Below are 19,138 nucleotides of genomic sequence, written 5' to 3'. Positions count from 1 at the left end.
CACAGAATTTGTTCACCTGATGAACATTTGAGAAAGTGTTAAAATCGCACAACACCCCTCCCATCACCCCCCATCCCCCCCGCACCCCCCCAACCCCTTTACAATCACAAACTCTTGTTCACATCTCTCGCCTCTTTCTTACTCAACGCTCTCCTGTCTGACAGGTGTGAGAACAGAGTGCTGTTAGCCTGTAATTGGTGTGGCAGCAGTTTGTCAGCTCGATGGATAAATTGGATCCAATGTACTACTGCCTTTCACATTTACAGTACAAGGAAGGAATTGTCTAGCGTCATTGCAATCACTCACGCTCGAAGATTGGCGACGCCTGAAAGCTGTTCACCTAACACCAATCTTTGAAAGATAAATGTGGAGGTTTTCACCTCCATGTATAAAATTAGAACCTGTGGAGTCAATTCATTTGAGATATATAAGTGAGAGAAAAAGGCCATCTCAACTGACTTCTACAGTACAAGTCAAAAGTATAATAACCAACTTGATATTTTATTCTCAAGTTCTTTAATATTTAAAAGGCAAAAGCGCCTCACTCCACCTTTAGACTATCCATCATCTAACCCCTTACCCCTTCATCTAACCCTTACCCTTACCCTATCATCTAACCCTTACCCTATCATCTAACCCTTACCCCTTCATCTAACCCTTACCCTTACCCTATCATCTAACCCTTACCCCTTCATCTAACCCTTACCCCATCATCTAACCCTTACCCTTACCCCATCATCTAACCCTTACCCTTACCCTATCATCTAACCCTTACACCTTCATCTAACCCTTACCCTTACCCTTACCCTATCATCTAACCCTTACCCCGTCATCTAACCCTTACCCTTACCCCATCATCTAACCCTTACCCTTACCCCATCATCTAACCCTTACCCCTTCATCTAACCCTTACCCCTTCATCTAACCCTTACCCTTACCCTATCATCTAACCCTTACCCCGTCATCTAACCCTTACCCTTACCCCATCATCTAACCCTTACCCCATCATCTAACCCTTACCCCTTCATCTAACCCTTACCCCTTCATCTAACCCTTACCCTTACCCTATCATCTAACCCTTACCCCGTCATCTAACCCTTACCCTTACCCCATCATCTAACCCTTACCCCATCATCTAACCCTTACCCCTTCATCTAACCCTTACCCTTACCCTATCATCTAACCCTTACCCCATCATCTAACCCTTACCCTTACCCTATCATCTAACCCTTACCCCATCATCTAACCCTTACCCCGTCATCTAACCCTTACCCCGTCATCTAACCCTTACCCCTTCATCTAACCCTTACCCCGTCATCTAACCCTTACCCCTTCATCTAACCCTTACCCTTACCCTATCATCTAACCCTTACCCCATCATCTAACCCTTACCTTGTTACCTAACCCTTACCCCATCATCTCCGGCCCCTCACCTTGTTACCTAACCCTTACCCCATCATCTCTGGCCCCTCACCTTGTTACCTAACCCTTACCCCATCATCTCTAGCCCCTCACCTTGTTACCTAACCCTTACCCCATCATCTCTGGCCCCTCACCTTGTTACCTATACCCCCCACACTGGTCTCTTAATCATTGCCCTCTCAACCTTGATATTGACTAGGACCATCAAGCACCTGAGAGGGAGCATCTTGGGACCTATGTCACAACCCCCTTCTGTGTCAGCTCTGGTCTGTGGTGTCAGCCCTGAGCGCTCAGCCTTAAGCCTGATGCTCCTGGGCGACGACAGGGGTCTCTGCTATTGTCTGGTCTGTGGTCTGAGCCCTCAGCCCCCATCCAGGAGGCAGTGGACCTCAAGTCCCTGAGAGGGAGCACCTTGTCATTAAAGTGACAGCCTACGGTCTCCTAGCCCTAGCCGGGAGGCAGTGGACCTCTGGGACGACAGGGTCTCTGCTCTTGTCTCTGCCTGGTCTGTGGCCCCAGCCCCCAGCTCTCAGCCCCCCCCCCCATCCTGGAGGCTGCAGACATACGGGCCTCAGGGAGGACAGCGGGCCCTGTGATGCTTCTCTGCTGTCAGACCAGGGACACAGGTGACATGGTGGTCCCAAGGCAGTCACTTCTCACTGCTTATGTATGCTTCTCTGTACTGGTGACAGAGTGACACACACACACACACACACACAGAAACAGCTGAAAACTGTGGTCACCTCTCAGTGCTCATGTATGCACTTCTGATTTCCCCGGCCACGACACCACGACCCAGACATGACATGTCTCACAGGGTGTCATTGTGACTGTACACTGAAGGCAACTTCAGTCCCACTGTTCAATATGGATGTACCACATGAGGCGTATGACTCATGTTAAAAATGTTCCACAGTGGAACTAAACATCCCTCAAACAGGTTGGAGTAAGGATGAGGATTTTTGAAAGTGAACATTTTGTATTTATCCGGGTTAGTCCCTTTTTTTTGTTTGCAGTATTAGGAGACAGAGTCAGTCTTAATTGTATATTTATTTCTAAGTAAGCAACAACGTCCTCAAATTTACTCATACAGTGGGGAAAACAAGTATTTAGTCAGCCACCAATTGTGCAAGTTCTCCCACTTAAAAAGATGAGAGAGGCCTGTAATTTTCATCATAGGTACACGTCAACTATGACAGACAAATTGAGATTTTTTTCTCTCCAGAAAATCACATTGTAGGATTTTTAATGAATTTATTTGCAAATTATGGTGGAAAATAAGTATTTGGTCACCTACAAACAAGCAAGATTTCTGGCTCTCACAGACCTGTAACTTCTTCTTTAAGAAGCTCCTCTGTCCTCCACTCGTTACCTGTATTAATGGCACCTGTTTGAACTTGTTATCAGTATAAAAGACACCTGTCCACAACCTCAAACAGTCACACTCCAAACTCCACTATAGCCAAGACCAAAGAGCTGTCAAAGGACACCAGAAACACAATTGTAGACCTGCACCAGGCTGGGAAGACTGAATCTGCAATAGGTAAGCAGCTTGGTTTGAAGAAATCAACTGTGGGAGCAATTATTAGGAAATGGAAGACATACAAGACCACTGATAATCTCCCTCGATCTGGGGCTCCACGCAAGATCTCACCCCGTGGGGTCAAAAGGATCACAAGAACAGTGAGCAAAAATCCCAGAACCACACGGGGGGACCTAGTGAATGACCTGCAAAGAGCTGGGACCAAAGTAACAAAGCCTACCATCAGTAACACACTACGCCGCCAGGGACTCAAATCCTGCAGTGCCAGACGTGTCCCCCTGCTTAAGCCAGTACATGTCCAGGCCCGTCTGAAGTTTGCTAGAGTGCATTTGGATGATCCAGAAGAGGATTGGGAGAATGTCATATGGTCAGATGAAACCAAAATATAACTTTTTGGTAAAAACTCAACTCGTCGTGTTTGGAGGACAAAGAATGCTGAGTTGCATCCAAAGAACACCATACCTACTGTGAAGCATGGGGGTGGAAACATCATGCTTTGGGGCTGTTTTTCTGCAAAGGGACCAGGACGACTGATCCGTGTAAAGGAAAGAATGAATGGGGCCATGTATCGTGAGATTTTGAGTGAAAACTTCCTTCCATCAGCAAGGGCATTGAAGATGAAACGTGGCTGGGTCTTTCAGCATGACAATGATCCCAAACACACTGCCCGGGCAACGAAGGAGTGGCTTCGTAAGAAGCATTTCAAGGTCCTGGAGTGGCCTAGCCAGTCTCCAGATCTCAACCCCATAGAAAATCTTTGGAGGGAGTTGAAAGTCCGTGTTGCCCAGCGACAGCCCCAAAACATCACTGCTCTAGAGGAGATCTGCATGGAGGAATGGGCCAAAATACCAGCAACAGTGTGTGAAAACCTTGTGAAGACTTACAGAAAACGTTTGACCTGTGTCATTGCCAACAAAGGGTATATAACAAAGTATTGAGAAACTTTTGTTATTGACCAAATACTTATTTTCCACCATAATTTGCAAATAAATTCATTAAAAATCCTACAATGTGATTTTCTGGATTTTTTTTCTCATTTTGTCTGTCATAGTTGACGTGTACCTATGATGAAAATGACAGGCCTCTCTCATCTTTTTAAGTGGGAGAACTTGCAGAATTGGTGGCTGACTAAATACCTTTTTTCCCCACTGTATATCTTATGTTTATACTCTGACAACTTGATCTAATCTCTGTGTGTATGACAACGCCCCTAACCCTATCTCAGGTGGGGGTTTGGTGTCGCCCTGTAACCTACAACCTTGAAACCAGGCAGATGTTCAAACTAACTCAGCTGAACTTCAGAAATCAGAGTTTGACACTAACAATGAGCTCTTGTCAATGGGCTATAGGGTAAGAGTTAACCCTGGGGATCATTAACGGAGCTCTGATGCCCGGCAGCTGCTACCTGGATAAGATAAGGCTCGCCTGGAACACCTGTTTAAACATGCATATGAATCAATACATTTCATATATGCACGTGGTGAATGTAGGATACCGTCTTGTCCCTTTGCAATGAAATAATACAGAGTCGTAAAGCATTAAGAGTAATGGTTTCAATGAAAATGTAAGTGATCAAAAAGTGCACCGTTTAAAAAAAAAAAAAAAACAAAGTAAGAATGTTTTCTATACTGTCTGGGGCGAATCCTAACTTGACATCCGCGGGTATAGGCCTATATAATTCATTGTTTTGTATCCCAAATACATCAATACAATGTATGAATGTTGCATTTGTTAAGCCCCTATACGTTTCGGGATAGGACTTGTCATATTCCAGTCAATGCTCATCATGACAGACGTCTCTGTATGGGGTGGAGACTTGCACAAAATGAGCAGCGGCATTCCATCCAATATAACCATCTGGTGATATAGATAAACATATCAGAAATCATCAAGCATGCTTCTGGCGAATCATATGGCTACACAGGCCGTGCATATGTCATCAATACGTGAAGTGACGTCGGCTGATTGGCTGCACATGCCGAGCTGAACTTTTCTCAGTGTATTGTACACATAAATGTTACAAATGAATGTGGTCAAACCTAAACGAATTCAAGGCAGGTGAAGAGTATGTTATTGAATCCGGGCTACACTGGTCAGGATTAATAAAAAATGTAAGATTAATACACATTTTTCAAAAGATTAATGGTCAAGATTTTTTAAAAGTAGGCTAATAAATTAAATAATTGACTAGTAAATCATAAATATGAAAGATAAAAGTGGTGAATAAGTCAATGTTCATATACTGTCATTGCTTTGATTTCAAAGTGGTGCTTTTAGTTTATAAATCTTTGAATGGTTTAGGACCCGAGTACATGTCTGATATGTTTGAAGAATATAAACCGAGCAGGGCTCTTAGATCCATGAACACAGGTCAGCTCGTAGAGCCTAGAGCCCAAACTAAACATGGAGAAGCTGCGTTTAGCACTTATGCTGTACGCAACTTGAATAAACTACCAGATCTTAGATGTGCCCCAAACGTATCCATTTTTAAATCCAGGTTAAAAACACTTCTCTTTTCACGTGCCTACGACTGAGCACTTAAACTTAACCACACTGTTTAGCCTTATAGCTTCCTATGTTTTATCCCATTTTTAATTTTTAATTTTTAATCTTTATATGTTTGTTTTTTTATTGTATTTTTATTATTATGATGTTTTCATTATTTTTGATAAACATCTTTGTAAAGCACATTTAATTGCTTCGATGTATGAATTGTGCTATTTAAATAAACTTGCTTGCTTGTAATGTTGCTAAAGACTTTGGAAACCTTCAGATTTATTGTTGGACGAGTGGACTGACAGTTTCCAGAACAGAGAACACGAGAAGAGGGAGCGCTGCTCGCTGCGCAGAACACCTGTTGCGATTAGACTGGCACGCGACCCATTCTAAGCACTCGCGTGGCAGCTGCGCACACATTAACAAAAGTTGTAAAAGAAAGTTTGAATGCATTGAAGATTTCTATTCAAATACACACGCACGGACGCGTGCATTGACGCTCTCTCTTTCTCTCTCTATCGCATACGCACACACACACACACACACACGCACAAACTTTAAAAAGAGAGGATTTATCCACCACACTCTACAGTCCACCCACCCACCACCCAATGTGTGCTCCAAGACGCACCATACAAAAATTAGCAATTAACATTTAAAAATCTGCTCGTAACACTGGTAAACTATTGAAACAGGGTCCCGGCTTTTCAAGAGAAACACAACAAATCGTAATAGTATTTTCATTCCCTCTGATGGTGAATGGAACAATGCGGCCACAAGCCATCTGGTCAAGGTGTGGATAGAAAACCCGACACCCACTCAGCCAGGTGCTGGGCTGTAGCCCTAGTCCGACCTCGTCTTCACTGTCTCCATCTATTAGTGTTATCATGTTGTATTAAGAGCAGAATATGGGTTAGGTTTCGTGGTTTGGAGGCCGGGTTAGCGCATATAAATAATATCTATAGAACGGTGTAGATTTACAAGTGCATGCTACCTTATGAGTTTACCAGTCAAATGGCCAGGGTTCGAGGTTTCAAGCCCTTTCTAAATTCTATAGATTCTATTTCTTTGGGTAAGCGTCGAGCTCTTCGGTTTATGAGTTGCTACCCCATTTACATTCCAGTCATGCTCAATGAACACACAAATTGGAGCGCAATTACAGGTGCTTTAACTCGATTTACTTGGCTGCGGACAGATATCAGAACGTATTAAGCATAATTGTGCTCAGTGACATGTATCTATGTCTAAGGCTACTACTGAGTTTAATTATTATAATCGCAGACTTTTTTTTTTTTTTACACCTTGTAACGCTTCATTCACTTGGTGGGCGCTAGTGTACTATGTGTGTAATAGGCCTACCTGTAAAGAACAGCTCAGCATGCTGAGGTTGAAAGCCTACCTGTAAAGAACAGCTCAGCATGCTGAGGTTGATAGCCTACCTGTAAAGAACAGCTCAGCATGCTGAGGTTGATAGCCTACCTGTAAAGAACAGCTCAGCATGCTGAGGTTGATAGCCTACCTGTAAAGAACAGCTCAGCATGCTGAGGTTGATAGCCTACCTGTAAAGAACAGCTCAGCATGCTGAGGTTGATAGCCTACCTGTAAAGAACAGCTCAGCATGCTATTGATAGCCTACCTGTAAAGAACAGCTCAGCATGCTGAGGTTGATAGCCTACCTGTAAAGAACAGCACAGCATGCTGAGGTTGATAGCCTACCTGTAAAGAACAGCTCAGCATGCTGAGGTTGATAGCCTACCTGTAAAGAACAGCTCAGAATGCTGAGGTTGATAGCCTACCTGTAAAGAACAGCTCAGCATGCTGAGGTTGATAGCCTACCTGTAAAGAACAGCTCAGCATGCTGTTGATAGCCTACCTGTAAAGAACAGCTCAGCATGCTGAAGTTGATAGCCTACCTGTAAAGAACATCACAGCATGCTGAGGTTGATAGCCTACCTGTAAAGAACAGCTCAGCATGCTGAGGTTGATAGCCTACCTGTAAAGAACAGCTCAGCATGCTGAGGTTGATAGCCTACCTGTAAAGAACAGCTCAGCATGCTGAGGTTGATAGCCTACCTGTAAAGAACAGCTCAGCATGCTGAGGTTGATAGCCTACCTGTAAAGAACAGCACAGCATGCTGAAGTTGATAGCCTACCTGTAAAGAACAGCTCAGCATGCTGAGGTTGATAGCCTACCTGTAAAGAACAGCTCAGCATGCTGAGGTTGATAGCCTACCTGTAAAGAACAGCTCAGCATGCTGAGGTTGATAGCCTACCTGTAAAGAACATCTCAGAATGCTGAGGTTGATAGCCTACCTGTAAAGAACAGCTCAGCATGCTGAGGTTGATAGCCTACCTGTAAAGAACAGCTCAGCATGCTGAGGTTGATAGCCTACCTGTAAAGAACAGCTCAGAATGCTGAGGTTGATAGCCTACCTGTAAAGAACAGCTCAGCATGCTGAGGTTGATAGCCTACCTGTAAAGAACAGCTCAGCATGCTGAGGTTGATAGCCTACCTGTAAAGAACAGCTCAGCATGCTGAGGTTGATAGCCTACCTGTAAAGAACAGCTCAGCATGCTGAGGTTGATAGCCTACCTGTAAAGAACAGCTCAGAATGCTGAGGTTGATAGCCTACCTGTAAAGAACAGCTCAGCATGCTGAGGTTGATAGCCTACCTGTAAAGAACAGCTCAGCATGCTGTTGATAGCCTACCTGTAAAGAACAGCTCAGCATGCTGAGGTTGATAGCCTACCTGTAAAGAACAGCTCAGCATGCTGAGGTTGATAGCCTACCTGTAAAGAACAGCTCAGCATGCTGATGTTGATAGCCTACCTGTAAAGAACAGCACAGCATGCTGAGGTTGATAGCCTACCTGTAAAGAACAACTCAGCATGCTGAGATTGATAGCCTACCTGTAAAGAACAGCTCAGAATGCTGAGGTTGATAGCCTAACTGTAAAGAACAGCTCAGCATGCTGAGGTTGATAGCCTACCTGTAAAGAACAGCTCAGCATGCTGAGGTTGATAGCCTACCTGTAAAGAACAGATCAGCATGCTGAGGTTGATAGCCTACCTGTAAAGAACAGCTCAGCATGCTGAGGTTGATAGCCTACCTGTAAAGAACAGCTCAGCATGCTGAGGTTGATAGCCTACCTGTAAAGAACAGCTCAGCATGCTGAGGTTGATAGCCTACATGTAAAGAACAGCTCAGCATGCTGAGGTTGATAGCCTACCTGTAAAGAACAGCTCAGCATGCTGTTGATAGCCAACCTGTAAAGAACAGCTCAGCATGCTGAGGTTGATAGCCTACCTGTAAAGAACAGCACAGCATGCTGAGGTTGATAGCCTACCTGTAAAGAACAGCTCAGCATGCTGAGGTTGATAGCCTACCTGTAAAGAACAGCTCAGCATGCTGAGGTTGATAGCCTACCTGTAAAGAACAGCTCAGCATGCTGAGGTTGATAGCCTACCTGTAAAGAACTGCACAGCATGCTGAGGTTGATAGCCTACCTGTAAAGAACAGCTCAGCATGCTGAGGTTGATAGCCTACCTGTAAAGAACAGCTCAGCATGCTGAGGTTGATAGCCTACCTGTAAAGAACAGCACAGCATGCTGAGGTTGATAGCCTAACTGTAAAGAACAGCTCAGCATGCTGAGGTTGATAGCCTACCTGTAAAGAACAGCTCAGCATGCTGAGGTTGATAGCCTACCTGTAAAGAACAGCTCAGAATGCTGAGGTTGATAGCCTACCTGTAAAGAACAGCTCAGCATGCTGAGATTGATAGCCTACCTGTAAAGAACAGCTCAGCATGCTGTTGATAGCCTACCTGTAAAGAACAGCTCAGCATGCTGAGGTTGATAGCCTACCTGTAAAGAACAGCACAGCATGCTGAGGTTGATAGCCTACCTGTAAAGAACAGCTCAGCATGCTGAGGTTGATAGCCTACCTGTAAAGAACAGCACAGCATGCTGAAGTTGATAGCCTACCTGTAAAGAACAGCTCAGCATGCTGAGGTTGATAGCCTACCTGTAAAGAACAGCTCAGAATGCTGAGGTTGATAGCCTACCTGTAAAGAACAGCTCAGCATGCTGAGGTTGATAGCCTACCTGTAAAGAACATCTCAGAATGCTGAGGTTGATAGCCTACCTGTAAAGAACAGCTCAGCATGCTGAGGTTGATAGCCTACCTGTAAAGAACAGCTCAGCATGCTGAGGTTGATAGCCTACCTGTAAAGAACAGCTCAGAATGCTGAGGTTGATAGCCTACCTGTAAAGAACAGCTCAGCATGCTGAGGTTGATAGCCTACCTGTAAAGAACAGCTCAGCATGCTGAGGTTGATAGCCTACCTGTAAAGAACAGCTCAGCATGCTGAGGTTGATAGCCTACCTGTAAAGAACAGCTCAGCATGTTGAGGTTGATAGCCTACCTGTAAAGAACAGCTCAGAATGCTGAGGTTGATAGCCTACCTGTAAAGAACAGCTCAGCATGCTGAGGTTGATAGCCTACCTGTAAAGAACAGCTCAGCATGCTGTTGATAGCCTACCTGTAAAGAACAGCTCAGCATGCTGAGGTTGATAGCCTACCTGTAAAGAACAGCTCAGCATGCTGAGGTTGATAGCCTACCTGTAAAGAACAGCTCAGCATGCTGAGGTTGATAGCCTACCTGTAAAGAACAGCACAGCATGCTGAGGTTGATAGCCTACCTGTAAAGAACAACTCAGCATGCTGAGGTTGATAGCCTACCTGTAAAGAACAGCTCAGAATGCTGAGGTTGATAGCCTAACTGTAAAGAACAGCTCAGCATGCTGAGGTTGATAGCCTACCTGTAAAGAACAGCTCAGCATGCTGAGGTTGATAGCCTACCTGTAAAGAACAGATCAGCATGCTGAGGTTGATTGCCTACCTGTAAAGAACAGCTCAGCATGCTGAGGTTGATAGCCTACCTGTAAAGAACAGCTCAGCATGCTGAGGTTGATAGCCTACCTGTAAAGAACAGCTCAGCATGCTGAGGTTGATAGCCTACATGTAAAGAACAGCTCAGCATGCTGAGGTTGATAGCCTACCTGTAAAGAACAGCTCAGCATGCTGTTGATAGCCAACCTGTAAAGAACAGCTCAGCATGCTGAGGTTGATAGCCTACCTGTAAAGAACAGCACAGCAAACTGAGGTTGATAGCCTACCTGTAAAGAACAGCTCAGCATGCTGAGGTTGATAGCCTACCTGTAAAGAACAGCTCAGCATGCTGAGGTTGATAGCCTACCTGTAAAGAACAGCTCAGCATGCTGAGGTTGATAGCCTACCTGTAAAGAACTGCACAGCATGCTGAGGTTGATAGCCTACCTGTAAAGAACAGCTCAGCATGCTGAGGTTGATAGCCTACCTGTAAAGAACAGCTCAGCATGCTGAGGTTGATAGCCTACCTGTAAAGAACAGCACAGCATGCTGAGGTTGATAGCCTAACTGTAAAGAACAGCTCAGCATGCTGAGGTTGATAGCCTACCTGTAAAGAACAGCTCAGCATGCTGAGGTTGATAGCCTACCTGTAAAGAACAGCTCAGAATGCTGAGGTTGATAGCCTACCTGTAAAGAACAGCTCAGCATGCTGAGATTGATAGCCTACCTGTAAAGAACAGCTCAGCATGCTGTTGATAGCCTACCTGTAAAGAACAGCTCAGCATGCTGAGGTTGATAGCCTACCTGTAAAGAACAGCACAGCATGCTGAGGTTGATAGCCTACCTGTAAAGAACAGCTCAGCATGCTGAGGTTGATAGCCTACCTGTAAAGAACAGCTCAGCATGCTGAGGTTGATAGCCTACCTGTAAAGAACAGCTCAGAATGCTGAGGTTGATAGCCTACCTGTAAAGAACAGCTCAGCATGCTGAGATTGATAGCCTACCTGTAAAGAACAGCTCAGCATGCTGTTGATAGCCTACCTGTAAAGAACAGCTCAACATGCTGAGGTTGATAGCCTACCTGTAAAGAACAGCACATCATGCTGAGGTTGATAGCCTACCTGTAAAGAACAGCTCAGCATGCTGAGGTTGATAGCCTACCTGTAAAGAACAGCTCAGCATGCTGAGGTTGATAGCCTACCTGTAAAGAACAGCTCAGCATGCTGAGGTTGATAGCCTACCTGTAAAGAACAGCTCAGCATGCTGAGGTTGATAGCCTACCTGTAAAGAACAGCTCAGCATGCTGAGGTTGATAGCCTATCTGTAAAGAACAGCTCAGCATGCTGAGGTTGATAGCCTACCTGTAAAGAACAGCACAGCATGCTGAGGTTGATAGCCTACCTGTAAAGAACAGCTCAGCATGCTGAGGTTGAAAGCCTACTTGTAATACCTGAATGAATGTCACTTGATTGGCCCTTGGCAGAGTCGGAATGGTGATCAGAATTACAAACACTTGCAGTAGTTACTGACTGTGCAGCAAAGCAATGTTCTACTGACTGGCTGAGTGTCTGACTGAGTAACATTATGTAATTCGCCCTCCCACATATGCAAGGTCTGGAGTGGATCTGTGTCTAAATCCTTTCATAGGAGCTAACTCTGTCATTTAGCTCCGCTCTGCCATCTAGTGACACTCACAACACGCATCGCTGTTCCTCAGAAGTGAATTTGACTGTTTTGTGATATTCGCCGTGTGCTTAATACCAGTGTAATATCAAAACATTTGCAACATAGGCTACTGGAGGTGATGTTTCAAGTCATTATAATATCTTTCTATTCTAGGAGTAAATGTGAGAACTCAGAATATTGTGTGTTCATGAAATGTTGTGTTTTGTTCCACTCAATGTGCACGCGCAAAAGTGCTCATACCATGCGTAAAAGCGCTTTCTCTCAAGTGTGTCTTATTAGTACGCTCTCTGGTCTACCTTGGCCATTTTTATCTAAAAAACGAAGTGTACTGTGTAGTCTCAACTTGCATGTTTGTACCTCTACTGCCTCGACCTCTCTCCTCTCTCCTCTCTGCGCACTACAGCAGCGAGCGCGGGGCGTGCGTAACGTGACAAAGGACCGCCCGTCTCGTCCTCGGCTCCGCCCTCTCTCGGAGTCAGCCTGGTGAAAGTGGAGCCTGCTGTGAAGAATCTCTTCTCACCCAGTCCAACAGCTAAACTGAGGAGTCCTCATGCATGTGTCTAGACATTTCCGTGTTTGCGAGCCGAGCTTGCGCTGAATGCGCTCCCGCTGGAAATAAATGAGACTCGCTGAACTGTTGAATGACGTATTATGCCTTGTTTATTATTGTTATGAACCTGACGAACCTGTATGGTTTATAAAAAATATATGTATATCATTAAATACAAATGACTCTTGTTATAAACATCATATTACACCTCTGAATTATAGCAGGCTAAACTATGATATGTTATTATCATATCATAAATGAGTATCATAACTCATACATAAATATTTGCTAGAGCCTATTCATATATCCTCACAACCATTAGCCCTATATCATAATAGATCATTATAGTCCAAACAGGGTTAACAAGTTGTTCCATGCCTCCCCTTATGCAGCAGTAGGCCTATTCTACTCTGAATGATATGATTCCATATGATACATCGCATTAGACTGGTTCCCATACATACAGCAATAACTTAATGATATACGTATGGCTGGCTGGGGTAGAAAAAGTCCATAACGTAAGTGTGTCTCTTTAAAACGAAGTTTTTCGTGTATACTGGAATGAGGTCAGACATAAAGCTCCTCATTGCACGCGCTGATTATTATTAGATTCCTTTTTGGACCAATGAGAAGAAACTGGGCGTGGTTTTGGCACTAGGCAGGGTAGAGACAGCCTTGGATTGGCTGAATTGTATCGCCATTATATCTTTGGAAAAGGATAAAACTGCACGGGGAGAAATTAGAGGCTGCTGAAAGTTACAGAGAGCGCAGATGGAAGGAGGACCCTAGTTCTAGTGAAACAAGCTTCTTCCCGCATGGTGCTCGGAAAGAAAAGCTATGCAGAAAAAGAGTTACCTTACTTCAGAAACTTGGAACATTTTCAGTGTCAGTGCGCTCACACAGACACTCAGTTTGTTTTCAGCTGCTTACACCGCACAAGTTTAAGTCCTACACGACTGCTAGGGTTGAATAGCTTAGGCTACATAAAGCATTGTCGGAGGAGGACAGAGTGGAAACGGGGACCGTTTTACACGGTCAGTTCTGTATCATAATACAGAGACTCGAAAAATAACTTCGAACACATCCAGCATTTTTAACGGCTACCTACAGATTCCTGTGGCTCCGGTTCGGCACATCTCAGGACTGACTTCTATTCACACAGCCAGCTAGAACTGTAAAAAAACAACAACTGACTTTTCTTTTTTAAATAAACCTACCGTGTGGAACTGAACTGGAGAGCAAGCAGGCGCCCTCTCATAACCATGGTACAGAAGACAAGTAACGTGGAGAGCTCCGAGGCGGTGTTCGCGGGAGAGTCGTCCGATTCCGGAGCTATGGATCTGGACATGGCTTCCTCCCCGAGCCCCGGCTCCACGGCTTCTTCCGCGGGGGAAGGTAAACTGAACCCCGCTTGGTGCAAAACACCCACCGGTCACATCAAGAGGCCGATGAACGCTTTCATGGTGTGGTCACAGATTGAAAGGCGTAAAATTATGGAGCAGTCGCCGGACATGCATAACGCAGAGATATCCAAGAGACTGGGCAAACGCTGGAAGCTGCTGAAAGACTGCGACAAGATCCCCTTCATACGAGAGGCGGAGCGGCTCAGACTCAAGCACATGGCGGACTACCCGGACTACAAGTACCGGCCCAGAAAGAAGGTGAAGTCCAGCAGCTCCAAACCGGGCGAGAAGGAGGGAAAGATCAGCGGTAGCAACTGTAACACCAGCATGAAACCATCTTCTAAAAAGAGTGGCTCAAAATCATCCAGCAAACCTCATAAGATAGTTTTTGGGAACAGCACCAAAACACCATCATACCCAGAACAAGTTATCGGCACAGATCACCATTCTCTTTACAAATCCAAGTCTGTTTCTGCTGCCAAACAAATACCGGACAAAAAGAAGCGGGTGTATGTGTTCGGGGGCGGCAGCCTGAGCCCCAGTGTGAGCGCGTCTTCAGCAGCGGTGCCCGCCAGCCCTACGCTCAGCAGCTCCGCGGAATCCAGCGAACCCCTCAGCCTGTACGAGGACGCCGCAGCCAGCAGCAGGGAGGGCGGCGAGTCTCCATCCAGCGCCTCGGAAGACTACACCAGCATGCGGGCGTCCTCCCCTACTCCCTCCGCTTCTCACTCCTCGTCCTCCTCCCAATCCTCTTCATCGGACGAGGAGTTTGAGGATGATCTACTGGACATTAACCCTAGCCCTGGTTTTGACAGCATGTCGCTGGGAAGCTTTGGGTCCTCGGTTTTGGACAGAGACTTGGATTTTAATTTCGAGTCGGGTTCCGGTTCTCACTTTGAGTTTCCCGACTACTGCACCCCAGAGGTGAGCGAGATGATTTCAGGAGACTGGCTAGAGTCGACCATTTCTAATTTGGTGTTCACGTATTGAGCGAGAAAAATAGAGAACGAGAGATCCACAAGCAGGAAATGTTGTTGTCTAACTATACTGAGCAAAAAAAGGGATTCCGGTAAAGTGATTTTGTGTCATACCGTAACCTACCAAGTGTCCCTCCCGCCGAGAAAGAGACGGCAAGCCCCAAGCGCTAACTGTTGAACAAAGCGAGAGAATAACTTGCTTTTTATTTCAAGGATCAACTGTCGACTGTTATTATGAGACATGGCTACAAGTAAGCAGAAGCTGAAGTATTGCCTCGACTGGAGCGGAAGAGGAAGATATTGTTGCGCCCTGAGTAGGAGTGATCGAGGTCCTATTGAAAGAAACACTCGATCAGAACTGGAAAACTGTGATTGATTTGCACGAATATATGATGAGGGCGGGCTTAGGTCAGCTATACTTTAATCAATGTTAGTTACTTAAAAGGGACATTTGAGAAACTTTGTATGATCGCCAAGTGAACTTCATAAGACTTACAGAGGTACAGATATAGGCTGGCTGTCGGGACAGTTTTTTTTTGTCATCGAGGCAGATGGATTTATGAACCAGGTGGGTAGTTGACCTAAAAGTCAAACCTTTTTTAAAAGATAAACGCATGATGTTACCTGTCCTCTCTTTTACTGAGATGTATGTAAGACTGCCGAACAGTTGAAACTAGTGTTAGGGTTATTTAAATATAGATGGCGCTATGTTTGATTCCTTTCTACCTAAAAGGAACAACAACAAAAAAATCACCAGCTAATTTAATTATTAACTTCAGGATTCAAACGCAACTCCAATCTGTGCTGAACTTTATACACTTCTCTACGATTCAGGACCAAAATTATTTTATGTTTTTCAGATGTTATGTATAGAGAAAATCTCACCGATTTTTTTTTTTTATTTTTCATCCTCGATTTTTCTTTTGTTCTTTTATTCAGATGACATTTTTATATGATGTATTTATATACTGGCCAAAACATTTTCGACTTAATTATTTTAGTTGTTTTCTTGTACTGGTCTTATCATGATGTTTTCCCTCACCGTCTGTTTCCTTCACCGAAAGAAGGGCTAGACTTTTCACTTTTGATTTTTTATATTTAAATGTAGACTTTTGACACTTAAAGAGAGGAAACGTTTGATTATTTTGTCAGTGTATTTTTGTACAGATATATATCAAGGGGGTGTCAATCGGTGTATATCGCTGTTTGGATTTCCTAATTTGAAAGATCCAGGTGGCCGGTTATCTCATGAATCGGCCTCCTGTCCATGTTTACAGTATCAATCTGCAGGCTTCTTAAAGACACACTATCACATTTTTCAATACCCCTGTGAACATGTGCTTCAACACACCAAGTATTTTGAGCAGCCGCACTTCTGCATTTCGTTTTAGAATCTTGCCTAATAAAGAAAGATTGTAGCTTTAAAGTAACAATTTTTTCCCGCGTTTTTTAAATTTTTATATCGACATTCGGTGTAAACCACTGGATGGAAGGATATAAAATCATAAAAAAGCGTATTCAAATTGCGGATTTGAGTTCCGCAACAACAATTATGTAGGCCTACTGCGTTTCTCATTGTATTTCAATATGTAATCTTTTCTACTTGTTGGCTAACTCTAGCTAATTGTTTTAGTATCTTATGGCATGGTGAATAGCATTTGTATTTCAGATTCAGGTTATAGCTGTTGTGTTTTTAAAAAAATATAAGAAAATTAGGAAAACGTGAAAACATCTTTGTACATTTGACTGTATCATAAGCAAAAAGATTGTGTGTTTATGTGTTGTTAAGCTATACCATGACAGGCACTAGAACTGACCTCTTTATACATCTTTACTTGCGTTTAAGGTGGTTGTTCAGGATTTTTTATATATACCGTTTTAAATATATTAACTTTTATTTTCATCCCATTCTGTGCAATATGCTGTGTAGAATATCGTTTTGTCTAGTCATGCCATAACAAAAGTTTTGAGTGGGGGGGGAAAAACTCATGCCAGCCAATCGTGTCAATTCACTGCCTGTCAGATTGTTGATAATTCTGTACATAACTTTTTCAAGAAGGAAATAAAAATCAGCTGGAACTGAAACATACCCCTCCTCTCTGTCGACTCATTCTGTCTGATCTATAGATGTTTACAAGTGCTCCTTTTAATGAAAACACAACTTTAATGTACACTTGGTGTTTACAGTATACAATCATTGTTATACTGTACTGAACAGAAACATAGCCCTCCTCCATGTTGTACCTGTATAGGGATGCTGCTTTAAACCATGACAACAGGGGTACATTACTGTACACTCAAAGTACAAATAATGTATACAAAAGCCATTAGGTACACCAGAAGCGCTCCTTTAGGTAGTGAAAATGGTGTACTGTCCACTAGTCCGAGTAAGGATTAACAGTCTAGGCTGCAAGGTCTTATTGGCAGGCTGTGGTTCTCCATGATGGTTTATATGGTGAGTGAGTGATAACATGGGAGACCAAAGACACTTCATACACGCTCACAGACATACTGTATCAGAAATAGATAAAATAGATAAATACCTTTTTATTTGGTCTCTATAACATCAGTCCATAGTATGAATATCTAGCCTAGCTATCAACAAACAACTGTCTCCTTACGACGCATGGGAGGTGATATTGTAGTGGTATGACAAGGGTTATGATATTCAGCAGTCGGCATGTATTCACTTCCTAGCTCCACGTCTGTCTCCCAGACAGTGGCTCCCCTCCCCCTTCCCCAGACAGCACAGCGTGTCAGTGCATGGGGGATGGGCTGACTGGCTGGCTACATGCAGGATGAGACATCCAACCCAGCAGACAGGCTGGGCCTGTATTCACGTTCAAGAGTCTCAGAGTAGGAGCGCTGATATGGGATCAGTTTGACCTTTTAGATCATAATGAATAAGATTACATGGACAGTGGGGTGGGACATGATCCTAGATCAGCACTCCTTCTCTGAGACTGTGAAAACAGGCCCAGGCCCTGTCTGTGAACACAACACTCGCTCTCAGTTTTCTAACCTGCTGTTTAGTACTATACTAACCACGCACTTACACGTTGTGTTGAGTTCTAGCATCCTAACTAGAACGTACACTCCAATACATTGCTTCATACGAAGTGGTATGCCAGTATGTACATTGGAATAGAGCCAATATAGTCGTTTTAGGACTAAAACCTTGAAACACTCCCTCTCCATTCTGTAGTCTAATCCTTCTAAGAACCATACTATTATCTAACCTGATAGTAGAAGTTAGTGCTGCTCTCTTACACCTACCCTGCTGTAGCCCCCTTTCCGCTCAGCTGATTACAGAGAGGGAGGCGTATGAAGGCAGTGGCCCCAGTAAAAACCCAGAAGGGGGGGGCTAGAGCCCAAGCTACCTCCTCTCCTCTCTTTGGGGGAAGGGAAGGGTGTCAGGCTGAGAGAGAGAGGAGAGGAGGCGAGGCGAGACAAGACTGCTGGCCTGCCTGCCTGGCTAGTGAGAGTAGAGAAATGATACTGTGGAAATCACTGGATACTGGGAGTATGGGGGGATTTGTATAGAAAAGGAACTGTATTGGATTGTCAGTTAGGGTCTGAGTGGGTGTGTTTACTGTACTCTCTGCACCTGCTCCTTCATAGGTCCAAAGCCAAAGCTGTGTGTTTCAACACCACTCTGGTTGCAAACTGCAGTAACCTTGTGAGGCTTCCTTTCAGGTAACAAGTGTCAACCAGCACCCATGCACTCACTAATACTATGAGTGGCCTACAATGAAGAAATAGACAGAGCATTGAATTTTTTATTTTTTTTGTTATGATGATTTGTTGACGTCTGTCAATCGATCCACCTCACCTTACTCACACCGAAAGTACTGTACTTATGTAAATAGAAAGAAAATGCATACTTTGCCTTCAATATGTTATATTTTCTACTGCAAACAGAACGCATCCACCTCCATATGCCTCTCCAGTCTATCTAAACCAACCTCTAGATACACCAGCCAGACTGTGTTTATCTATACCAACCTCTAGATACACCAGCCAGACTGTGTCTATCTATACCTCTAGATACACCAGCCAGACTGTGTCTATCTATACCAACCTCTAGATACACCAGCCAGACTGTGTCTATCTAAACCAACCTCTAGATACACCAGCCAGACTGTGTCTATCTAAACCAACCTCTAGATA

At 44.1% G+C, this 19,138-nt stretch overlaps 1 protein-coding gene across 1 annotated transcript; it reads left to right on the top strand.

Annotated features, from left to right (window-relative positions):
- Nucleotides 1–13,320: 13,320 nt before the first annotated feature.
- LOC121542598 (transcription factor SOX-4-like) lies at nt 13,321–17,057 on the top strand. Its single transcript, XM_041852020.2, has one exon. It carries the CDS (start codon nt 13,851–13,853, stop codon nt 14,979–14,981), a length of 1,131 nt encoding a protein of 376 aa, XP_041707954.1. The 5' UTR covers nt 13,321–13,850; the 3' UTR covers nt 14,982–17,057.
- Nucleotides 17,058–19,138: the final 2,081 nt, after the last annotated feature.

Source organism: Coregonus clupeaformis, unplaced genomic scaffold (assembly GCF_020615455.1).
Source record: "Coregonus clupeaformis isolate EN_2021a unplaced genomic scaffold, ASM2061545v1 scaf0285, whole genome shotgun sequence".
NCBI classification, from domain to species: Eukaryota; Metazoa; Chordata; class Actinopteri; order Salmoniformes; family Salmonidae; genus Coregonus; species Coregonus clupeaformis.
The sequence above is the reverse complement of the archived record's forward strand: the minus strand, read 5'-3'. Positions and strand labels throughout refer to the sequence as shown.